This window comes from Pyxicephalus adspersus, chromosome 6, assembly GCF_032062135.1.
Source record: "Pyxicephalus adspersus chromosome 6, UCB_Pads_2.0, whole genome shotgun sequence".
Taxonomy (NCBI): domain Eukaryota; kingdom Metazoa; phylum Chordata; class Amphibia; order Anura; family Pyxicephalidae; genus Pyxicephalus; species Pyxicephalus adspersus.
Window position 1 is genome coordinate 65,302,494 of NC_092863.1, and position 26,758 is coordinate 65,329,251.

Here is a 26,758-nt window from a genome sequence, read left to right on the forward strand (position 1 = left end):
TGGGCCAATAAGAATAAACACAAGGAAGACCATTGCCCCAAATGTGCAAAGATAGCCTGGTAGACTTTGTCTGCCTTATCAATACACCAAGAATGCCTATAAGGTACTCAGAGACGTATCCGGATGTAAGAGGATGGGCATTTCAGGCAGACAAGCAGATAGTTTAGGCTGGCCATAGACATGATTGTAGTCATAAATATTGAGTATGATCAAACCAAATGCAGAATGATTTTTTTAATCATTAGTGTATGGTAATGCATTCACACTTTATCTTAATAATCTAACTTTTTTTATTTAATCTAATGGATTTCTGTCCAGCGGTCGCCCAACGTTGTTTATTGAGCCATTAGGACGGATCCATGAACAGCCAATGGGGAATGGCCGCTATACAAGTCAATAGAGGCGAGCATAGTGGGGTGTCCCCTTCTCTCTCCACAGAACAGAATGGGCACTGTGTGTACAGTGCTTATTCGTTCATTTGTCACTCTTTATTGCTGGAAACAATCAGGTAAGAGTGTTTCCAGTGACAAAAATTGTAGGTGTGTATCTAGCCTTAGTTTTAAACTTCAGGAAATGAGGAAAAACTTTCAATGGGCACATCTTTTTCTAGTATCCACCCAAATGGTGGGATTTCCACTACGTTTGAGGATATTTACTCTCACTTACAGTATTGCTCCTGGTATAAGAAATGACAACAAGTCTCTCCAATGCAGATAACAGATAAAAGTCAAGTTCAATTTAAATGTAAAACAGAGAGCAGCAGAAGCAATCCTACGATTGTATTTACATGATCTAAGCACCATTTAAGGGATATAAATGAAGAAATGTAGACTTTAAACCGTCAGAATTTCACTTATCACGGGTTACAATCATGATTTTGGTTAAGTTTCCATGACAGCAATCATATCAGTAACTGGTATGTGATTGACAGGACAGCAGCTCAACTTGAGGAGCTGGCAACCCTTCAAGCATTAAAGAGAAATAATCAGTCCTTGGCATGCAGTAGTAAAGATTCTTCACAAGGTTTTAAAGAACAGCTGATACAGTGTAACTTACTTCCGAGCTCTATTTTCATTTGGGTGAAAAAAGGAAAACAAAACAAAGGAAAGCCTGTTTAAAATATACTGCAAGAAGGTATACACGTTAGGGGAAAATTTAGAAAATACACTTTTTTCTTTTGGAAACTGCACTTTTTTATGGGTATATAAATATTTCAAGTCTGGTTTGTTGATTCTTTATCCCAGCAATTCCATTTAACCAAAAAGGACTATATTCTTTCATTGGACATTTAAAATGTATTTTTAAATACTTGATTTTGCTGAATAAAAATGGATTGGGATTTCTTGCATTTTATCTGATTCTAGTTATGAGGCAAAGCTCAGTATGAGTGTGCAGAATGGGAAAGGAGGCAGTGAGTCTTTTTATGATGTAGTTGTGCAGATCTAGTAACCTACATGTAGGAATGAAGCTGACACCAGTGGTAGCTCTAATTCAGCCATGAAGCAATGGAAGAACTGACAGCCTTGCTTGCCAGACACAAACATCAGCTCTTTTCAGCAATAGCAACACTAAAAACAAAGGAAATGTAGACTGCAGGAGGGTAAAATTAAAGCAAAACATTGATAAGTCTTTTTGTCTGTAATTAGGCATTACCAGTTAAATCCTATCCATAGCTGTTATGTGTTAACACTAGCTAGTTGGATTATCCCTGGCCCCTTCTACATCTTTTACAAGTAACAGCATGGGGAGTACAACTGGACTTCTTAGCCAACAACTGGAAAAGATTCTTCCTGCCATGTTGAACAGAGCTAGATACATCATAAACTCCTCATCAAGATGTCTTGGGTAAACTTGGTTGCAGAATCCTCAAGTCATTCTCATAGTCTAGCATTTCAAATGATTAGCATATCCCTAACCTGGTCCTAAACAGTGTGGAAGGGGGAGTAAAAGATCCATGAAGTCTGTTAACTCCATAAAGTTAGGGTTGATGATTCAATGTTGTTTGTAAAATTCTGCCTTATATACTTACATACATGCATAATGCCATCCTTTTTATTTTATTAAGAATATTCAGATTGTAATCCATGGAAAAAATCATCCTTTTCATCAAGACATAATTTCAATTAACAAAATAACCTGTTAGTATTCTAACTCAATCATTGACCTCTTCAAACTCATGCTAAAACAAACAAACAAGACCAACAATTCTTGCATATTGCTTTTACACAAACACAGGTAATTATATACATTTATACACAAAAACAGAAAATGTACACAAATTCTAATTGCCTAGCTGTTCTTTTTACATGATATGCATGCAGATTAGAATGAAGTTTTACTCTGCATAGGGAATTTTTTTCTTACTATAGTGAATAGGATAGAGCTGTATAGGCTCACATACAGGCACAAATCCTATTTCTTTTAAATGTTTCTTACACATGATCAAGAATTTTTTCACCATATTCACTAAGGTTTGTAAACATTTACTTAGCAAAGTGAACATGCTGAAATAATTTAAAAGCAAACCTGGTGTCACAATTCTTCAGCAGAAATATCTTACGCTATTACATTTTTATTAAACACTTGGTTAACTTAACCTTATCGGCCTAAACTCGGGGGGAGGGGTCCCTCTTACAAGATACATGCACAAGCTTTAAAATTAGTTTAAAAAGACTTTCAACGTTGTATAAATAAAAAGTATACTTTTGTTTATTGTTTACTATGTTTTCTGTAGAAGTTGGTATGCAGCAGTAATGTATGTTGATGAAAAACACTTCATTGCTAAAATAAACCATCACAACAAAGGTTCAGAACAATTACATTTTAGCCTTGTGTGCCTGCAGTGGAATGAAGCAAATATCACTCTTACTTGGACAGAACTTCTACTTTCAAGCTTCATAAATTATTCTACAGAGCTTTTCTAAACATGAATCTGAATTGGTGTCCGAAAGATGCATGAATACACTTTTACATTTCTTAAAAACATGACTATGGTATGCCTGCATTTTGCTTAATGTCACTCTGTTAATAAAATGAATCTTCCTGTAAAGAAGACATGAAATGCTCACCTTTCCTGCTGCCAGTGTCAGTAACTTCTACAGTAATGAATAGAAGCAGTCAGATAAGCATCATGCAGAATCCAACACTTCTGGTAGTGTCAACTTTCCAGTCCATCACTCCATGCTGTGGGTATTTCCACCAGCTGGCGCATCACTACAGAACTAGGAATCACTGAGCAAATTTCTACCAGGCGAATTTCAGCTTACTTACTTTTCAGTTGGAATGAAAAAGTCAAATGGCATAGCAAGAAGTCAACTTTTTGGAGATTTAAAATTTTGCAAGTTAATTAAAAAGCCCTTAATCGTATAATACATAAAAAAAGTGCATGCAATATTTTTACCAACTCATCCCCACGCGACACACATTAGTGCATGGTACAGACACAATACGGTCATGTGGTTTTAAGGAGCAGTAGAGTATAATCTAGTCCATTCTGAACACCAACTCCATACGCCATATAGATTCATTTATGAAACTAAAAAAAAAAAGGAAAACTGCCTAAGTGAGGATGTCTGCTTTATTTCACTGCAGACACTTAATAGAAACTTTCATGTTCTGGACACCTGGGTGTGCCTCCCATGTTTTGTTGAAGTCAGAGTAAAATGAAAACAATGTTTGGTTTCATGTTAATAAAATGTAATACTTACTGATGGATAGCCTGCAAAAATTTGCGCTGATGTTTTCTCACTTTCGCATGGTCTATCTTTTTCACCAGTTTTGTATTTTTATAAATTAGCCATGTTTCCCTGAGAACATTAGCAGCTGCATTTTTAACCTGTGAAAAGAAAATCATAAAAACATATTAGAACACACCATCTACTAATGTACTCCAGTCCTTTGCTCTTACAAGGCCTCCTATGACTTCAGGAAAATTGTTGATCAACAATACACACTGGGCATAATGCAGTCACTATGACATTATCCCTATGATCCATGACCATAAAAAGGAAGCCTCTGGAAATTTATGAAGTTTTCAGAAAATTAGAGAATTTAAAAATTCACATCATGTATCATAAATGACAACATTAGTTGGCGATATGTGGAATGTTGGAATAATTGGAAGGTATACTACATACCGTAGCATTTATTGACTGTTTCTACAGGGATTATTGAAAAACTACTCCACACTGGTACTATTGCTGAATCATGCCTTAATATCGTACTGGATTCTTTTTAGGTATTGGAGCTTGGATCATTTTCATACTTTCTACTAGGACATGTAAGAGGTATCCACAAATCATCCTGGAATACATCTGGATGTCCTACACAATGAAAAGTCTTCTGAGAATAAAGTTCTCTCTGGAAATAATAGGGGAATAGATGTCCCTTCAGGGTGCCAAGATGCATTATGCCATATGTTTGTTATCTGTTTCAACTTGCACAATACACACAGTTTGCATGTCCTTAAAAACTTAGACAAATATAGCTGTTATTGGACACTATTCAATGGGTCATTCCATAAGGTCACCAGTGAATGCACAGTATGCCAGATAAATTGCATTACTTACCTATTTAAAGAATTTGAAAGTTACAGAATCATTTTAGAAGAAGATATACCAAACACCCAAAAGATCTTTACGATTTCTTTAATACTAATAAATTGGGAGTACCTGAACTACATAGTTGGCAATAGTCTCAGCTCCCAGGGACATTTGCTGAATTCAGTCATTATCCAATAGAATTTTGTTTTTTATCAAATCATGTTTAGATCAAAATATATTTCCCAGTTAGATATGGAGTGTTCATGATATGTACTTGCATACTAAAATATGTTTGTAATACAGTTTAGCAAATCATTCGTAGTGTTTCTCCTTTACATACTTAGCAAATAGTAAATAACTTGGTTATTCTGCTCAACTCCTAAATTAAGCACTCAGTCCCAACCCCCTCCTTCACATTTTGACCTCCCACACACAATTATTTCACAAACTTAACAGTACAATATATTGAAGTCACATAGTGGACTCATATTATGCTTCTCTAGAATATCTTCAGACCAAAACCGCTTAGCTTAACAAATGCTATTTTTCAGAAAAGCTCTTGACTGCTCTACAGATGTGCATAGAATTAAGACTTACAGGGTGAGTCCTATTAAAGGCTTCACATGGAATAAAGTTTTCAATTACGCACTGACTGTAACTGTAAGTGGTATCAAACGTAAGAAAAAAAAGAAAAGGACTGTGCACAGGGATGCTCTTCATTGGACATAAGTAGCAGTAATGCCAATTGCTGTGAGCTCTGTACCCTGAGCTGTACTTAGGCGAATTTATACATATTGACTTCACTGACTTTACTAAAAAGACCAAAAAAAAAGATGTGCTATGTTTTTTCTGCAATAACATAAACTTATACATAAACAATCTTCTTTGTCTGCAATTATCCATATTCCCAGTGAAAGATTGAAAGAACTCCTGTGCACATGAATGGGAGTCACATAATTCTGGCCAGTCCAATAGATTCCAAGCTACAAATTGAAAAGTGTTCACATGGCTTTAGATCTCTTTTGCCAAAATCTATTATCACCTTACCCTGACAGCAATGTCCAAATATAAAGATTATGAGGGTTAAGTATTGACAGGGTGTTAAAAGAAAACTACATTTTTACAAGTTTGTAAGTTCATTACCTCTACGTACATCAAATCTTTGACTTACAAATAGACATTCATACACAGGTACCACAAAGAAAAAAAACAGTTTCTACCACCAAAGCTGTGACTGCCTTTTCATCTCTTTCAGCTCTGTATGGCTTTGTGCAGAGTTTCAATTAAAGTGAGAGTACTGATGTGCTCCCTCTTTAGAAAGCCTACATTTTTCCCAGCAGAGCAGTGAAGATAAACCTGGTGAACTAAGAGAAGGGACCCAGAGTTTCTCTAGAGAAGGGGCCTATAGTTTTAAATAATCAGTACAAAAAATGGTTTAATTAAAGTGTTTCTGCAGTGCCATATTAGATTATGTCAGGATGGGTGGCTATCAGATACCAAATGCAAAATTGCCCTTCAGGCCACTCCATAATTACATAATAAGTTTTGATGCATGACAAAACAGGGTAATAGACAAACTGCATGGGATTCAACTGTAAGTAAAGAGAAAGTAATCATTGGAGTGGTCACTTTAGGTTTTTTGCTTTATTAAATCACTCTAATTACAACATATGCACTATATATGCTAGAGTTTTACAGACTGATAATGATACATAAAACAGGTGATGGTGACAACAGTAATGCATATTGATAATAATTATTATTACATGAGCAGTGTTTAGCTCACAGTTGCTAATCCTGGTTATTGGGACTGCAGATTAGGTAACACACTTTTGTAGTTTATAACAAGATAGTATAATAAAAAGTATTATTGGAAAAGTATAAAAAAAGACCAATTTTGGAGATTCCTTAAAAATGTAAGATGTGGACCCCTGTATGACATTGGAAGGTTCATACACATGAATGTTTAATATTGGCCAAAGTTAAATATGTATTAACCAGCTGTAGAGATATGATGTGCTACCGACTTCTTAATCTGAATACTTTAGGTGTGTGTAGTACACCAAGCCCATCCTTTTCTCCAGCAACTCTCCATATGTGTTTACCAGCAAGTCTGTTGCATTTTGATAGATAGGATTTGTTTTATTTACACGTGGAGAACAATAGGTAAAGCAATGTTTTTTTATCATTCAAAACAGATCAAAGGGTCACCATTCACCATTCAGTATAATGTCAAATATATTTCTCCCGTGATATGAAAAACGTTCCCTTCAGGTAAAATAAAAAGAAAAAAGAGGTGCAAAGTAATGCGTTCACAGTTAAAAAGATGGAATAAGGCTTTCATGAACATTCATTCAGGCTGTGGCAAAGTAGAACCTTTTTAGAAAAAGATACGTCTCATTACATCACTTATCCCAAAAACAAGAAGAATTCCTACCCTAACAATATTTGGTTCCATTTTTCAATATTTGTCGTCAGCTCTTGATATACATTTGGCGTTGAGGTATAAGAATGATTGGTATGGCATACCCACAAAACAAAAAATAGGAATAATCCCTTTATTTTTGGAATATGTGATAGAATGAGACATGTGAATACCTTATTCTATCACATATATTTGCCAAATAATAGCAAGTAATTTTAGGAAATCCATTTGAGGTTTGCAGGATCACCCAAGTTCACCTATGGTTGTCTATTTTCTTCTGTCTTGAAGAGTTTTAATAAATCAGGCCTGTTGATTTGGTAGGGATGCCTTTGTGATTCATTTACTCCCTGCTTACATAACCTTAACATCTATTTGGGCTTACAGAATAAACCCCAAATTCTAACCTTAGGACAACAGTCAAAAAAGACTAAAGCCACCCAACTGCCTATTGTATGGGATCTGTAACTCTGCAAATGAAGACACTCAAAGCATGAAATAAAAGATATCAGATAGAAATGAAAGGTAAATGTTCTACTCAAGCTGCCTCACTAGCTTTGTCAAAAGCAAGACCTTTAAGCAAACCTAAGAGTAAAATAAAAGTAGAAAACCAACAGCAGTAAAAGGTATCTGAGGGAATAACCTGTCAAAATATACATTTTTGCAACAGAATCTCTTATTCTTTTCACATTTCTAAACTGTTGAGTCTCTGGAGACATTGAAGTCCAGGTAAAACACAACTTTTATCAGCAAAAGTACTTGACTGGTCATGAGACATATGCCAGTGTAGTTCACATTTGTAATGTTGTGGCTGTATTTTTCAAATAAAGAAAGAAAAATGTGAGCTTTTTTCAATGCAAATGTCCTCTATGAAATTACTGGTGCAAATGCTGGCATTGTTGGGGAAAGCAGCTGGAATGACAGGTTAAAGAAACTTTCAACACTTTTAGATAGTGTAAGAACTTTCACAATTGCTCAGAAACACGCTAATGAAAGAAAGGCACCAACTGTAAGTTGTTCTGTACCCAAACTATGAATAATAAATATCACATATCTTTACAAGCAACACAAGACATTGCTGACCATTCTAGCAGCTTGTAGTTGTAATTAATTAATTCTCAAACATCACATCAAAGATTTTCAAGTCAACATTCAGATAATTCAGCTTTTACATGTCAGGCTGCCAAGATTAGGTTGTAATAGCAAAAATTAGGAAATCGCTAAGTGTTGGGTGCTTAGGAAGTATGTTTTTAGAGAAATTTCTCCACATTGTCCTTAGCTTCAGAGATAAGTGAGGGACTGTTTTTTTATATTTATAATATGCAAATAATGTAGTGTGTATAGTTTAGGCATATGTACAGTTTACCACCTAAACAGTTTAGGATTGTGACAATATCTCTTTAATGTGAAATTCAAAAGTAAAGGTCTTCTATATTATTGGGAATATTTACAATTGTTACTTAGTTTAACAGATTTGGGGTGAAGTTTTGTAACATCATTACTGAGCTGCTTACTGTTTTCTTTTCTGAAGAGGACATGGACTTGCAATGCAAAGATCTCTTTCCTTCTGCCTCATTTATTCTGTGAATTTATCTATCTCTCCCTAACTGAAAAAAAAAATCACCTTCCCTGTCTGAGCCAAATTCTACTCAATTTTGTTTCTCAATTGCAATTGCAATATCAATTGCAATTCACAATGGGAGGATTTTAGCATCAGAGGCATTGCTGGTAATCCAGAAAGCAGTGGGCTAGATTATGTGTTGCCAGGTGCTGATTGACAAGCTACAGGCCTGAGAATCAGCAGTGACTATGCTGCTAGCCACATCCCTTGTAATATTTTTCATCTGTAGCAGAAAGAGAAACAGGCACAGCTTACATGAGAATGGCAACACTGCTCTTATTTCAGGAAAGGTGCAGAATTGTTGCCACATAATTATTGGCGCTGCATTTTAAATAAACTTCCAGGTAGGCTCAGGAGATATTTGGGGGCTTTGCAGAAGGACTAAAACATAGTGTAGATGAACTAATAATTAAGTGTAGCACCTACCTCTATGATTTAAATAAAGAAGGATAATATACACTTACTCTTTTCGTAAGCTGTGTATCCATCATGAAGTTATGAACATGTTTCTCTGCTTTGGTAAGTTCTAGCTTTCTTGCAACCACAGCTACAACGAGGGCAGTGCAGCCAGCACCCTGCAAAGGATAGAGAAAAGAGAAAAAAGGTTTTTTATTCCATTGTTACATTATAATATAAATCTGTAAACAACAAAAGAACATTTGATAATGCAACAGTTCACTAAATAAAATATGTTTCTGCCAAGCTAAGCAATTTATGCATAAATGTTTTAGTATAATATGAACTGTGGGGAAATTATTTCCAGCACTGAGGCACACAGTAGCCTAAAGCATCATTAACAAAAATGGTAAAAAATTAGTTAAAAGACACAAAAGCACTGATTTTCATTATAAATTACACAGGAATGGTAGAATGACTTCAAAAAACGAAATCAATTTGTGCAGTGTGCCACTCCCTTCAATGGCACTTATGATCTTGCTTGTCATGTTCCCAGCTTGTTGAAAAGTAAAAAGCAACAAAAAAATGAAAAGTTACCACAGGTTCAGCAAGCAATCTAAAAGTTAAAAATAACGAGGCTTTATACTACTGTACTGAAGACAAGATAAAGCTTTTATAAAATTCTGATGTTATGGTACACACAGAGTCTTACAATCAAAGCTTGGTGCCAGTCAGTGGAGTTTGCTCTTTTCAATTTGTGTCTGGCACTGAAAATAAGTACCAGCAATCTCGGCATGGCACAAACTACATTAGTCACATACACAGAACAAATCATTAAACTTACATTTAAGTTTAAGCAATAACATTATGTTAAGAGGACTTTGTGTTACAGCTGCCCAACTTTAGCAGTCTATATAATAAATGCTGTTTAAGTCAAAATATAAAAAAAGCATGTGTCATCACTAAGGTAGATATAAATATTTATGATGCTGAGGCCCATTTAATATGACAGACCAAGCTTACTCTGCTTCAAAGAACTCGCTCACTACCCCAGCGTACAGTTCCTGGTTGTCGCTAAATGCTCTTATGTATTTATGTATGTAGGGAATGCTTTTTCTTTTAAAGATATACTTACTTATACTTAAAGATATACACTTGAAAGAAACATATTAACAATAATTTTCTTCATTGTTTCTATGTATAATTTATCATTTGTGATTTTTTGTGTTTCATAGAAAAGTCATAATGTGCCCAGGAGTATTGTCAGTCTGCAATTCAATGAAGCTGACCACCTCTTAAAATATTGCATCCCTGTGTGAGTTGTATGTCATCTCAGCAGATGTTCAGGAAACCTGCACTGAGAAAAATAAAAAGGCTGCCATGGCTGACCTTCATAAATGCTGCCTGAAGGCTCCTCTCTGGTTATAAAAGGTTCTGATTTACTGGGCCTGATTTATTAAAGCTCTCAAAAGCTGGAGAGGATACACTTTCTCAAATGAAAATGGGTGATCCAGCAAACCTGGAATGATTTCCTAAAAGTCCTTTGCTATTTGTTAGCAAATGTTTTACATCCTGGGCCAGATCCATTCCAAGTTTGCTGGCTCACACAGCTTCACTGATAAAAATGTATCCCCTCCATCCTTGGAGAGCTTTAATAAATCAGGCCCACTGACCCAGAAGAAGCATGCAAGTGAGTAAAATAGGAATATCTGGTCCACATTGCACTGCAAAAAGTATGTGGACAGCCCTCCAAAATAATAAATTAAAGTTTTTCCAGTAAAGGATAATAATTGCTTTTTAGCATACAAATACATATTTGACAATTGCTGGCATCAGCCTTGTGGCAACAGTTTTTCCATTTTCTTTTTCAGATTGGATGTTCCACCATGCCATAATTACATGGTGTGATCTGAACACTACAACCATTGGGATGAATCTGAACACTGATAGTGAGTCAGTACATCTCGTTCCCCACAATCAACTAATTTTTATTCCTACAGAACATGATGTACTTGTTGTAGGTCAGTGGCTACAATTATTTAAAACAGGGACAGAAAGACAAATATTTAACAAAAGAAATATTCAGTGACAGGTGATACCTCACCTAGTGGAAGTTTATTTTAAGACACAGAGTTATTGAAAACTAAAAGAATAAACAACACTTTAGTCTACAAATCTACTACTAATATTAATACTAATCTATTTTTCACTCAGCAACACAATTTAGAAAGGCAAGCGTGTAAAAATAGGAAACTAAAATAAAAAGAGGGACATGTAAAACGATCAACCTAATGAGGAACTATAGCCCCACTTTAAAAAATACATAATCAGGCAGGAGGGTATTGCTGAAAGGGACAGGTGATGTGCCATACGCATAGTCCGATCGTAATGAAGGCCTACCAGGCAGCAATAGGCTCTCTGCAGTCTCTGGTGTAGTGGAACATCCCCCATGCTCTTCAGACCACATTTAATACATTGGAAGAACCTTTTTATTTTCCTTAAAATAATGTGGTTTTGGTATACTGACATGTACCCTATTGATCCACGTGGAGTGTATATTTTAATGATAGGTCCACTTAAAAGCTTTTTCTATCCAATCTATGTTACAGATTTTGGATACAATGTCTCAAGTGAGTTTAAAAAGATACATTGCAGAACTCTCACTTCCATTCTTAACTCTTTATTCAATACAATATCATTTGGCAGGCAGCCACTGTTACATTTTTACTGAGGCTGATACAGTGTTGGAATCTCTGCAAACTAAAATAACCCTTAAAGGCCTGGGAAATACCTACTGTACATTCTAATAGTGCTATTTGGTCCCACATATACTTTAGACATCAATGAAGCAGAGGAATGGTGGAAAACTGTTTGAATCCCCAAAATAGTCACATACAGGCACACAATAAATGTTCTCCTGTCATATTCAATCTCATCCTATATGTTTTCAAACGGCATCAGGCAGACTGTTAAGATTTCCCAGAGGAACTGTAAAGGACCAGAATGGGTTATTTCTGTTGTTTGAAAACTTGATTATTTTGCTGATATGCATTAGATAAATGTAAAATGTTTTTTATCTATTTATACAATAAATATATATGTAATGTAATCTGAATTATGGATGGTTTTGTTTTTCTTTTTTCTATTGCTAAAGCTCTTTTCTTTTTTCACACTTGCCTGACAAGTTATATCAGTCACATTATTCATAACAGTTTTTTTTACACGCAATTGAAGTCAGGAACAATACATTACCCCCCTTCCTTTTCTGTCCCTCCATGCTTGTTCTGTTATGATGGGAAATATGAAGTTTCATTCAGAGGGAAAGACAATCAGCTTCTGCTCTACTCATTCTTTAGAGAAAAATGCTATGTAAATACTATTGCATGGTTGCAATGGTATATTACCTATTTTAATTTTGTAAATTAAAGAAAAATACAAATAATCTATAATAATTAAAACATTTCCTTTTAACATTTACAAGCAGGGACAGAACATCACTGATAGCTCTCTTGAGAAGGTCAGTGATACCATCCCACCGAAGTGGCCAGTCTCTGCTGTTTCCATTAGGTGTATTAGAATGTGGCGACTGAAGGTGAACAGACCACAGCTCAGATAGCACAATGACTTGAGAGTTTGACAATAAAAAATATTTTAGGTTGTTTTACACTATACAGTCCTTGTATGCTTTTCCATGTGATATAAACTGACCCATTTTTATTTATTTATTTTGTTTATTGTTTATTTTAAGCACAAAGTGTTTGCATGGTTTATGTATTGCACAATAATTTGGTATTTGGCATTACCTACATTACTTTACTTTAGTATATTTAAATGTTTTAGGCCTGTGTGCTATTTATTTCCTGTTTATAATAACCACTTGGGTATTTGACAATTTACCTGGGTAGGTTTAGGATACTATAACTTTAGGGTAGTTAATATGATATAATTTATTACTGCTATACGTTTATATTTTCAAGATCCAGTTTTGTTAAGGATACTTTGGATACCATGAATGGTATGCAAATGCATTTGGAAGAAGCTAACTGAGAAAGAGAATACTGCAAATTTCTAAGCTGGTTCTGGGTTGCAAATGCTTGTGTGGGTATACAACTTACTCTGATAGTGCTGCTGTTTACCCTATTGTTAGCCCTTAGTAATACATGCATCTAAAATATGTTAAATGTATTATGCACCTTCTGCACTACATTCAATAAAAAAAACTCAATTTAACAATACAAGACTCAATGCAAGTTGCATGTAAAAGTATACAATTAACAAAGCAGGATATAAGAAATTAGGTGACAGTTGCTGTATCTTCTTCCATATTGCCAGCATTAAAAAATGTAATATGTAGTAATTGGTTTAGTTCTGGCTTTAAAGGTTGAAACAAAAAGAACAGTTGGCTGGTGTCCAGATTTTTTTTTTTTTTTTTGCAAGTACAATAAGAAAAATATGAGTGTGCAACTGACAATGCTAAGCAGGTTTAGGAACTAATTTTAATTCCTGCTTTACCAGCAGTATTTTTGTCCATTGAAAACCATTGTGGCATTGTTCTTATTTCTGTGTGTGCCCTCCAAATTATTTCTTGCGTACAACATTTTGTCAGCATTTAAATATTTCAAAGCTTAGTATTACAACATACTAGGGTAGGAGCTACAATACTAATGTAGTGATAACTAATATCCATAAATGAGAAATTTGAGAAATAAAGAAATTACATGCAATATTGGAGACCAGAGAGTGTATAACTGAATGTGTTAAATATTCAAAGCAGGTTCCTATATAAATGAACACACTATTAAAGGCTCTGAAGAAGCTGCAAGGTGTCATGCTCCACTGATCAGAATATTAACATTAGTTAGCTGTACAAATAGCCATATTAGCATAGCACTTTTCACAGATACCGGTAGACTTTAAAGGTATAAAACACTATATCACTGGAAAATGTATATTTATGTAAAGCTCTCAGTTATAACAGAATTATTTATTTGATTGTGGTTATTATTTCTGTAAACCAATATTCTCAGAAAAACATATCCAATAGAATTATGAATAATACCCAAGCACATAGCATTTGTAATGGTAACCAATGACCTGGAAATTCAAGGTCAAGTGACACTTAAAAAGGTCAAGTTTCAATATTCAGCCTTCCACATGAAGAATAACACTTGAGCTCACTCTAGTGATATTTTGTATTTAGGACCCAAAGGACAGGGTTAATCGTAGCTGTTTTTATTTGTTGCTTCTATACTGAAAAGAAAAATGATGGGTGAAGTGATTTGTGATGAGATTGTTTACTATCTGCATTACCGATATCTTAATTTACATTACCTTATTATTGTAAAAAGCACAGCTGATAAAGTGTATGTAAATGTGCAAGTATCTTTGTGTATAATGAGGCAATACTCTTGAATACATAGCATACTGTGTGCCAAAATAACCCCCCGCTTTTTTCTTTTTTTTCTTATATTTGTTCACTATCAGCAAACTTCTATAGAAGCAACAAGAAAGAATGGCTTCACCATCTTTGCACCCCGATTAAACCACAAAAAATTCAAGTAGGCCACTACCCATTTTAATTCCTGTATAACAAGAAGTTAACAAAGAACAAAAGTGGACCCCTGTACAGATATGACCTGTGGGTGCCCACTGGTAATTTGCCCCTGGTGTGGTTTTAGGCTGCTTGTATAGACTCAATGCTTGTACTAACACAAACTGCTTACATGGAACAACTGTATTTCAGTAAGAAACAAAAGCATAGTTAGATTGAGTCTAAGCTTACTACACATTGCACACGTTTGCCACTGTGATGAAAATACACAGTCACAATACAGAGTTTTACAGATGCACATAAAATACAGAACCAGATATCATTTTTAAACAACTTTCCATTACATGTACAATCTATCTTAGCCCACTTTAAAATATAACGTGAGGACTACTTATCAATCAGCAAATGCTGAGACAATAAACACTTTGGTTGTAAGTATGCAATGTATAGCTCGGCTTACCAAATGCAGCAGGAAGGACTATATAACACATGCTTTACCCTAAACAGCACAGGGGCAAGGAATATGCAACATAGCAAATAGAGTGAAATGATCAAGAGCATAAAATACAACATTATAAATACAGTGCAGGGATAAACTATGTACAGAGTGCAGTGGTGATTTATTCTTTGCCCAGGGTATCTGTATAAATGCACAGTGTGGTTAAGAGGAATCTCAGCCCTTTCACCAGCTCTTTTACTGCTAATGGCCACTCAGGATCTGGCTTCATCCCGAGGAAGTACTGCACATACAAGTAGAGAATAGGGTGCAGAATTGCTTTGGGTGGGGGATTTCCATATAAATGAACACCCTATTTTGCATATGAATGAGGTGCTATATTAATTTAGTCTGGGATTATTAGTCTGGGATGCAGAATAAAATGAGTATGATTTGTTCCAGATAAATTAAGCGACTTTGTACTGAAACACCAAATAAACAGCTCTTAAGAATTGCCATTTTAATCCCCAATTCCATGTCTTAAGGAGGACCATAAGCTTTTAACTTTTTTAGACAGGCTGCATATCCCTGGTGAAGATTGTCGTAAGCTTGAAAAAGGAAAAGACTTTACTATGGGGTCATTTTGCAGTATCAGTCTTTGCTACAATAACTAATTAATATCAGTTTGTAGATAGTGACATCCCTAGCGACTTGTTAATCATTATGTTTGCATTTCCATTTACAGGTAAGCCATAGGGATGAATTAAAATGATTGTCTCTGGAAAGCTTGTAAAAAAGTATTCGCTGGCAAAAAGTACTGCTATAGCTCAGTTAAGTTAAAATTTTCCATATAATATAGTTAGCAATTCCACATAATATAGTTAACAAAAACCTAAATTCCTGTGTCATAGGCTGACATGATCCCTTTAAAACACCCCTGTAATATAAGATGAGATAGAACTGCTTGTATATAGTCTGCAAGCTATCCTGCTTTAATGGGATTTCCAGTTGCGATGAATATCTGTTACATCTTTTGGCTTGTCTGAAGACAGATCTCCTGTTCCAGAAACTCTCACTGTTGCAGCACTGGAAGATGCCAAGAATAAACTTTGTCCTTTTTTGCACATGCACAATGACGGGGGGATTGCACCAAGTGGAGGTTTTTTTTTATGGTAGTTGGAGTTGTCTTTTAAAGTCAGTGTGATTGTAGTGTACAATGTATACATTTATTTTTCCCCCAAAAGAGTGTATACTTTAACATGTATTTAACAGTATATAAAAATCTAACTGACATATATCTAACTGTTAACAACACTGTTATTCGTCCCTCCCCTCAGGCACGTTGTCTTGGTGTCCCCTTTGACTCGGCCCTCTCATTTACCCCCCATATTCAGAACATTTCCAGGTCCTGTCACTTTCACCTACGCAACATCTCCAAAATTCGCCCCTACCTGTCCCCTGAGACCACCAAACTCCTTGTACATGCTCTTATCATCTCTTGTCTGGACTACTGTAACATCCTCCTCTCTGGTATTCCACTAAGCCGACTCTCTCCTCTACAATCTATCATGAATGCTGCAGCCAGACTCATCCATCCTTCCCACCGCTCCTCTTCTGCTGCATCTCTTTGTAGTTCTCTCCATTGGCTTCCATTTCACCTTAGAATCAAATTTAAGCTCCTGTGCTTTGCCTTCAAATCCCTACACAGTTATTGTCCCACTTACATTTCTGACTTGGTAAAAAAATACTCCCCCTGCCGCTCTCTCTGCTCCTCCAATGACCTACTACTGACTTCCTCACTCATAACCTCATCACATGCACGGATACAAGACTTCTCTAGAGCTGCCACATTTCTCTGGAATGGTCTTCCTCATCCTATTCGGCTTGCTCCTACTTTCTGCTCATTTAAAAGAGCGCTCAAAACCCATTTTTTCAAACTTGCCTACCCGTCTTCTTCTGCCTTTTGAAACCATCACTACTTCCCCACTATATATCTCCCATCCTATTGTGTGTGAAATTCCCCCACCTACTAGATTGTAAGTTCTTCGGGGCAGGGTTCTCTTCCCCTGTATCACTGTCTGTATTAGTCTGTCATTTGCAATCCCTATTTAATGTACAGCGCTGCGTAATATGTTGGCTCTATATAAATCCTGTTTATTAATAATAATAATAATAATAATAACAACAGTCATACAGCATTTCTTCTTTTAATCTATTATATCTACTTACTGAGAAGGATGGTGCTGGCTTTTTATAACAGATGAGTTTATAGTCATCTCTATAACAAATGGTCATATGGGTTAAAGGCAGATGTTATTTCCCTGATGATCCTCTGTCTGTACTTTGTATCCCTTCTGCCATTGTGATTTAGATGCCCTTTATTGGGAGGGTGTTGAAATTTGGAGCTCAGAGTTGTCTGCGGGTTGTTTGTATATAGACATGTTGAGTAGTGTTATAGTCCAGGGAGTTCACAAGTTCTAGAATGACCTTAAAGCCATAGGAAATATGATATGGTTGTAGTATAAATAGTTGATATGGGGAGTGAAAATATCTATCAACACACGGTGAATGTATCATCTCTGCCCTGCTTTTACTATGATTTTCTTTTTATCCTGCAGGTACATTCTGTAATCCTTATCCTATTGTACACAACCTACAATCAACAGTATTTGCTTCATTTCTTTCTAATCATTGTCTATCCCTTCTGTCTGATCTACAGGGATTCCCAATCAGTTCTTTGGGATCACATTTCTCATGAAGAGCAGATCAAATACAAGCAATATAATGTCATGTTCGGAGCTAGTATCTCTTACAGCTGCTTTGTGGCTGTGAGATGCATCTGTCAATGAACAATGTACAAACATGAATCACGTGTCATGGCGACTGAAGTTGAATGGTAATATACATACATACATCACACTGGCCCACATACCTACAATTGTCATATAATGTTAATAAGGAACTTTGCCAGGTTTCCAGAAGATGTGGAGTCCAGGCCCTTAACCAGAGCCTTCATTTCCCTGCTAATATGCATTATGTATAACAATATAGGGGACACTAATCAAACAAAATGCTCTACTGTATCCAAAATGCTATACTGTATATTTCATTTCATTAATTCATATGTCTATATTTCATTTCAATAATTTCATATGTCTTTATTTCATTTTTATTTCACAAATGAAATAAAGACATATCCAAACACATACATATTACAGTAACAAACAAACAAAAAATGGGAGTTGTGCCTGAAAATCAGGGACATTTGGAACATTTTGCCCAAAGGAAGTATACAGACCTTTGTGCTGTAAATTACTTTGTGTTTGGCACAGAAATCTAGACTTAGTGGCCAGGCACAAACCTTAGTGCAATTTGCATCATAAAAAAATTTGCATCATACAAAACAAAAAGTATGGAACATACTCAAAAAATAAATTGTCTACCTTTAAAATGCAGTACTACTAAGAAAAAAAAGGTTGCTTTGATTTTAAGTCCCAAACAAACAAACATTATTTAATCTTTGCTTGTAAATGATAACATAAAGCATTAGTGCTGCTTTCTTACAGCACCCTAACAGCACCCACCTGATGGATCTAGGCAGCCCTAAACAAGTATTTGGAAGGATTCACAGATCATAGCACTATCCGAGGCTAGTTAAAGTGTGATAGCTTGCTAAAGCCTGCTAAAGGCTGCAGCTAGAATTAGGATCAATTCTCATCACACCTAAAATGACCTGCTGTCACTGACTTTTTAGATTGGCCAACAAGCAAAGATGAAACAATGTTCATTTGTCTATGACCCAAATGTCTAATTCAACAGCAGAAACTAGCACAGAGTTGGAAGATATAGACAATGCTGATACTTGGATAGTGCAGTCAGTACTTCACATATTTATCATTAAAGAGTTTTCTCCAATTATCAATGAACACAGTACTGTCCCTCCATGAAAGATGTTACTTTTTCTCTTTTTTATGTCCATACTTCCCTTTCTTAGTGATGAACTTGAATTGGCATACAAAAAACAGGAACATTCCCATTCATAAACAACTTTGCACAGTTATTTTTTATCACACAGAACCATTCTGACATGATCAGAACATATATGAGGCATAGGGGTCGATTTATAAAAGAAGTACATTTAGTTTTGTAATGAGATATTTACTTCAATCACACACAAAAGACAATTCTAATCTTTACACTTGGTGTTGAAAATGAACACAAAGTCACTTGTTTGTTTAATGATGTGTAAAGGAAATATGCATTAGTAACAAAAGAACAGTAACAACTATATTTTATTGTTTTAATTTCTCTCAGTGTAAGATAAAAAAAACAGAGGTACTTTGCTCATCAGTTATATTGTACTTATCAAACCTAATAGGGGTTTATCTAAAAACAAATGCAAAGTGGAATGAAGAGCACTGAACAATAGTAACCAGTACTCCATCAGTCATTCTGCTAGTCAGAAATTTAGCAATCAGGTTACACTTTTTTTGTTTGGCTGCTATAAGTTTTAGTTCATGACATCAGTGCATTAGGATGAAAATGTAGCCCTAGGCCTTAGGGAAACACTGCCAATCAGTGGCTTTCCTGGTTATGTATCAACATTACATACCATTTAATACAAAAGCAAAGAAATCCCAGAGTGATAACACAAACAACAATATTTTAAAAGTGGCAAAAACAATCTACTGAAGAAAAAGCTGTTTTGGAATTCATGCAGCCTTATTTTGTTATTCAGCAATCTGCTTCAGAGCTATTCAGCTTTATACACAGTAGGTAAAAACTAACAACGCAATGAAAATGATCACCAAGAGCGATACTCAAAGATATTTGATCATTTCAAAACTAACAGTCCCATAGATAAACTTTAACAGGGAACTAAAATGTCAGCCAAACATCACCATGGAAAAATAACAGATTTATGTGAATAAGAAGTCAGCAGTCATGTAAATAGACTACCATCCTAAAAGTATATATTAGTGCAGGGGGTCGGCAAAGTTTAATGGCCACTAGGCCATTTATGGGGTGGGCGGCAGCACACTAGGCCGGCCCAGTCCTAATGACTCCGCCCACTACCAGGGAACGCCCCCTGAAGTGAAATCCCTCTCCTCCGTATGAATTGTATTTACGGCGGCGGCGGAAGTATCAAAGCCGGCCACCGTAAATAGGGGAGCAACTGCAAGGGGCCGGCACTGGAGCTCCGGAGCCGCGGGTTGCCGGCCGGCATTAGGCCGAAACGAACTACCGGGTAGGCCATATCTGGCCTAAAGGCCGGAGTTTGCCGACCCCTGTATTAGTAAGTTTCAGGCAATCTATTTTTTAATATTGAATTTGAATTTTGCATTTTCTTCAGCTCTTGTCCCACCCACCTACCTGCCAGTGCTGATGTAAGTGCTCCTAAACTGCTTCTCTGGCATGTAACCATTTTGTGCTGGAGATTACAAGATTTCTGAGGGCTGATGTTCTTTCTTTTTTTGTGTGCACTACTCAGTACCTATGCACTCTATGCACCACTTCCAATTTCGGCACTCTGTGCGCTCCTAACCCCTGATAACTTATGTGTGTTACATAGTCTTCATCCACAGGCTAAGGTTCTATTTCACTATACATCTTTAAACCTCTTACCATGTGGCCACATCCATCATTAAAATCAGCCATACTTATACAAAGCAGATGATTTGTAAACTAACAAGCAGGTCCTTGGATGGGCTTCAAAGAAGTTTATAAATTAAAAAAAGTCAGCCAAATATTGACTTGGAATAACAACGACAGATTTCAATGAACAAAATCAATATTCATTTCTCTGTACTCTTACTATAAACGTAACTATTTATAGTTTCCTAGCAATGCAACCTTGAAGAGATTTAATGGTTATGCTAAGTATTTTTTAATAGTGGGGATATGTTAAGAAAATAAAGAAATAAAAATATGTTTTTGCTGTCTTTTGCCCTGCTGGGGAGATCCACATTTGCCCTGGTGGGTGCTGTCTTCAGTACAGAAATTGAGGAAAAATCTAAAATTATTCACTCTTCTTTCATATCACGTATTTTAAAGGATCCATGAGTTGAATTTGTGCTAAACATATTAATTACTGATTAATAAGTTTAATCATTACTGATTACCCCTATTGCCTATGAATGAAGCTCTTAAAGATTAAAAACCCATATTCTATGTTTTCTTCCTATGTATTATCGTATTCATAACTAGAGATGACTATATCTGCTTCCAGTATACTTGTGGAATTGGAATAGTCATAGAAAGCTTTGCCAATGTAATTCTGTATTGAAGAAATACCGTGGCCACAGCTTCATCCCTTGCTTCATGTCACAGAGACCTCTGTAGTTCTGCCAGTATCTACTATAATAATCCTACACATAAGATATTAATCAAGAAGTAATTGTCATGCGCTAAAATCCCAAAAACAGTTCTTCACTGAGCACAATTTCCTAGTACACACATTAGTGTTCAGGAAACACTTTACTTCATGCCGAGTTTGAATGGATGTAGACTGTAGCATCTCATGATGTTGGCACTCCAGTGCCCATTGATTTCTATTATTTTTGCATCTACAGCCTGTGTATCCAAGGGAAGCAAGATGGGAATGCACAGAGAAACAACAGCAATTCTTAGATATTTATGATTGTTTGGTGGTAGGTAAAAAAAAGTTGGAGTGTATTAATTATTTTGCATACATTATTATTCAGGAAAAGTTATTATGAAATCAAATCTAAACTATTAATAAATACAGGTCCCAAAATATTGTAGTGCATGAAGTAGGGGTGAAATGGTTTATGTCTCACATTTTGGACAGAAACCTCATTGGTTTTGGGTGGAAACCTCCTCAGTGTTTTTTGCCATATTTGTTGTATTGGAAATATTTCCTTTCAATTCCTGTTCTGGCAGCACAAAGAGAGTAGAAATCTCTTTAAATCTCTAAATCTCTCTAATTTCTAAGGACTAATTTCTAGATTTCTCCCAGCAACAAGTGTCTGACTCAGAAGATTTCCCCTATATTCCTGTTCTGTTGAAATTACAATCACTTTGTGCCCTGATGATCATTCCCACTAGGACAGAAAGGGTCAATGTCCTCAATGGGGACACAGGAAACAAGATAAACCTCCTAAAGATTCCAATCCATACCTACTTTATCTAATGATGAAAAAAAGGTTTAGATTATGGTCAATAACTTTGTAAGCAGACTGGACAGTTAACTTCCAGTAGACATGCTTGTTCATCATAAAGGTTTAGTGCATCCAAAAGTGAAATATCCAACTATAAAATGTTTACCAAATATTCTGTTTAGTACAAGAAGCATGCAGCTGGCATTTTAAAATCAAAGAACTAAACAACAGTCAACTTGCCAAACACTTCCACTTAAGATAATGTGGGATGAGGTACTTTCTACAATTTCAGTGTCTTAAGGCAAAGAAATATAAAAGGTGAGAACAACCAATCTCATTCATCAATGTTTTATCAATCTTCATTTAAGTTCAAGAACAGTCATAGTCATCTTCTTACCATAATTCCTGTAAGTAAACAAACTCCTTTTCCACAGTATGTGTTCGGTACCATGTCCCCATATCCAATTGATAGAAAAGTAATTGAAATTAACCACATTGCTCCAAGAAAGTTGCTAGTAACGTCCTGTTGATCGTGGTATCTAAAAAAGGACAAAGAGCTCAATGAATAAATAATTTTGTATTTGTATTATATGATATGGGGAGATTAGAAAAAACATCACCATCATCCAATAACTGCAGTTTTATCATTATGTGTTAATTAAACATTTTATTGTTGTACAGTTTGTAATCAAGTGGGCAGTCATATTTGCTCATGCATAATATGCAGCCAATGCTTTCTGCTTTTAAACACTAGAGTGATTTTATTTTACCATATTATAAGGCTATGTAAACGGATATCAGGACAGATCCATGAACGACAAATGAGGAATGAATGATGTAGAAGTGAAGGTAGGAAAGCACAACAGGGTGGCGCTCACTTGTTCTCCCCCGTCCTACCCATAGAACAGAATGGGCCCTGTGTGTACAGCACTCGTTTGTTCATCTGTCAGAAAAGATTATTTCCATGAAAATTGCAGGTGAGTTTGTGGCCCATGTCATGTAATGCCCTTCCTGTGGCTGAAATCATATTTTACCAGTTACAATTCAAATAGATTGGTGGGAGAATATGCAGCCCATCATCTGTACATACGTTTAAAACCAAATTCTTTTGTGTTATAAGGATTTTTCAGGTGCTTACTAATGAACAATCCAAAAGAAAAATGATATAAAATAAAAAATATGTCTAATTTATTATATAGTACTTAAAAACATGCCAAACAAAAGGGCTTTTATCAATACATATCCACAATAGCAATATACAATACATATGCACCATTCAACATTTGCATTCCTATCAATTTTACCAGTTGTTAAGCAGGCATTTGTTACTGTATTTACTAATCTACCCTTTTCTAGTAGATTCATTAAAACTGTTTACATTTATTACAATACAAAAATTAGGGAAACACAAGCATATAACAGGTAAAAGATATCTAAAAAAAATACTTTAAGTCAAACATTACAATAAAGGCACACTGTATCTGTTTATTAAAAATGCACTATATTTTCCTTTTTTTTTCTTTTTGCAGCCTGTATATTTATTTTCCCCCCATGCTGGGGACAGTTTGATAAAAAATCCATGGCAGAGTACCTGTGCTATCTGCATGTTTTTCAGGTCAGATACAGCATTTAGGACCTAAGCATCATGGTTCCAATTCATGTGATCACTCATAGACAAGCACAATGATCACATGGCGGTTTTTTAAAAAGTCAGTCAGCTCAGTTATCATTGTGCCTTGCACAGAGAGACACTTTAGCAGAAGCTATCAACAGGCTGTGATATAGAAAAAGAAAAATTCTTTGTTAAAGTCCAATGGGATTAACATACATACATATTACATTCTACACACAAAAAAGGTGTATACACACATCCTGGTCCAACAGGCCATTCTTGGATGAGGCTAATACATAATGTAGGGAGAGATAAGTGGAGAAAACTATCCTAATTAAGGATAAAAACAAACATTTGCACTCACAATTGATTTAGGTGAAGCAGCACATGTAAGCAACCAAAGGCATAAAAGGGCAAAAGATAACAGATAAAGCCCTTACCCTGCATGATCTTTGCTGCTTACTTGTACTGCCTTACCCAGCACAACTTTAATACACTCTTCTTCTAGGGATTACACTTTATTTTTATCACCTCATTAAACATTTATCAGAATGTAACATTGTGGGTTGCCTTAAACAGACCTCTCCAGAGACCTATATGTGTAGTTGGAACCAAAACATTTTCCGATCATGGCTTATCCTGGTAGCATAGCACCTGCTTAGATTGTGACACTGGAAGCGTAACAAGACTCTACCTAACCGCCAGATGGTGACCCTTTTATAGTTTGGGGGTATTAAAAAGCCTTTGTTACAGGATGGATCCACAATTGAAAGGGCCCAACAACAGAAGATCCGCAATGATCCTAAATCCACACACTAGAACTCTCACATAAACATAACTCTGATAAGGATGTGGAATGGAACTTTGCAACCCTTTGCAAGACAATGACCTCCCTATCTATCTGGAAACAGCTAGGGCCACATTGGCCATGCCATGGGTGTTTTTAAAAAGGCTTTGTTCAGACCTTTGTTTTCCAGGCTTTTGTAAGTGATGTTACAGCCTGCAAATGCTTGGACTCACCTTATAATATTGGGTCTGTGCAGGCAGGCATTTTCAGCCTTTTGTAGGCTTTAGGCATTGACAAGCGGTTGTTCAGAAGCTCCATGCTTCATACAAGTGACCATATAGGCTTTCATTTTACTCATAAATGCTAGTCAATTGTTAGCTTTTGCTGCAGACATATAAGCATTTACAGCCATTTTAAAGCCAGGGATGCGCCTTGATGATTGGGAAAAAAAAGATAACCGTGTCTGGTGTGTACTCCACGCCGGGATGAAGACAGCTAGCAGGGGAGCGCAGGACCTAATCAAAGACATCTTCATTGGGATTAATGGAGCTGAGGATAAAAGTAGGTAAGTGAGGTCTGAACATGCCCTAACAGTAGTAAAATCCTGGCTAAATACCCTCTATCACCAACTGGAGCGAACAGTTTTGGACTTGTCAGAGTATAGATGCTACCTAAACCTGGTTTAAAGTTTTTTTGCAACTCCTGGCGTTGATAGAAGGTTTGAAAAAACTGCAGCCTGTATAGGTTAGGTTTTATCATCCTTCTAGCATGATCAGATTATCTGTACTGAACTGATGGGTCAGAGTGAATATTGAGGGTATGGCACATTGTGTAATATTTAATATTTGCTGTAATATTTTTACTATTTGCTGTCTTGCAATTTGTTGTCACTGCTATTTCCCCTCCTTTAAAGAAAGAATGTTCAAAAATATCAGGAACACTGTTGGACATTTATATTTATTTCTCTGAGTTGTATCCAAAAGCTGGTTAATTCAATTGAATTTTTTTTATTTTCTAAGTGAAAAGAAATTATGAACTTTTTAGGGAATATACCTTAACCAGTAATATTCATGGGCATAGGGGATATATGCTCTCAAAAAGATCATCAGTTTACCTTGAGTGTATTCTGTGAAAAAGTCTGTAAACATTGATTATAATATATATTGGGCTGCATTTATAAAACGGGGAATCTGACATTCCCTCAAACATTCCCTGATGAGAATCAAATACTGCCATTGAAACAATGCCCTGTTTTTTAAATAGAACCCCTTGTAACAACATTGGTATATTTGCCCATTGTATTTTAATTAATGATTATGTCAGTAACAATTTTGCAAAATAATTGAAAAACATAATATATTTTTAAAGCCTTATAAACCCAGTATAACGCCTTAAAAAACCCAGTACAGTACAGTAAATGTACTGTAATTAGCCCTTAATGAACTTTCGTTATCTTGTCCTTTAATTTTGCAGAAAATATTAATTATAATGGGGCAAACCAATAAATAGAAATTGTACATTGTAGGTAAAGACAAAATATGTTTTGTATCAAACATGAGTAGAATGCAAGTCAAATTTTAGGCTTTCCCAGCAATAGGAATTTCTGACACTGCAGCTCTTCTCATGAGAATATTGATATTTCACCAGGAGATTCTGATTAAACAGACCTTCCAATTTAGGAATCAGACTGAGAAACACATTTTATCAGAATAAAAAAAAAGTATGAATCTTAAACACAACATAGAATTCACAAAGCACTATAGGTTTTATATAGAGGCAGCATAAAAAATGTTGTTTGCCATAAAGCTTCCTCTATTAATATCTCAGATGGTACCCTACAGAAAGAGAAGGGGTGAAGTTAACAAGTCACTGTCCCCTATGTCTGTACAACTTTTCCACAAAAGATAAATAGAAAATGTAGAAAACCTACAGAAAAAAATTCAAATCTCTGTTTGCTGATCTAAAAATTACATTACAAATATTAAAATGCAATTAGTCTCTTTCTCAGAAAGTAACACAACATTTGTTTTTACTAGCACTGCCAGTTGACACTTACTTACTATTTAATGAATAGCTTAAAAGGCTACTAGAAATTATTCTGAATTTAGTTTAAAAAGTAAAAAAGTTAGATGATTACAATATAAATTCTGATCAGTTCCGGGTTAAACCAATGCATTTGCACCTTTCAAAGTCTTTGAATAAGCTAATTTATGGTTAGCTTGTTAAGATGGACATGCTGTTAGTAGACTGCGATTTCTGCTGGGTGTAAAG

The 26,758-nt window shown here is 35.6% G+C and overlaps 1 protein-coding gene across 2 annotated transcripts in view; it reads right to left on the bottom strand.

Annotated features, from left to right (window-relative positions):
• The window catches only part of KCNN2 (potassium calcium-activated channel subfamily N member 2), a 91,366-nt gene that overhangs the window by 5,634 nt on the left and 58,974 nt on the right, over positions 1 to 26,758 (bottom strand). For both annotated transcript variants that reach the window (XM_072416078.1, XM_072416079.1), the window contains 3 exons: positions 22,486 to 22,627; positions 9,049 to 9,159; positions 3,708 to 3,835 (listed from right to left, as the gene is read on the bottom strand). In XM_072416078.1, the coding sequence (XP_072272179.1) occupies positions 3,708 to 3,835; positions 9,049 to 9,159; positions 22,486 to 22,627 (381 nt within the window). The remainder of the gene's footprint in view (positions 1 to 3,707; positions 3,836 to 9,048; positions 9,160 to 22,485; positions 22,628 to 26,758) is intronic.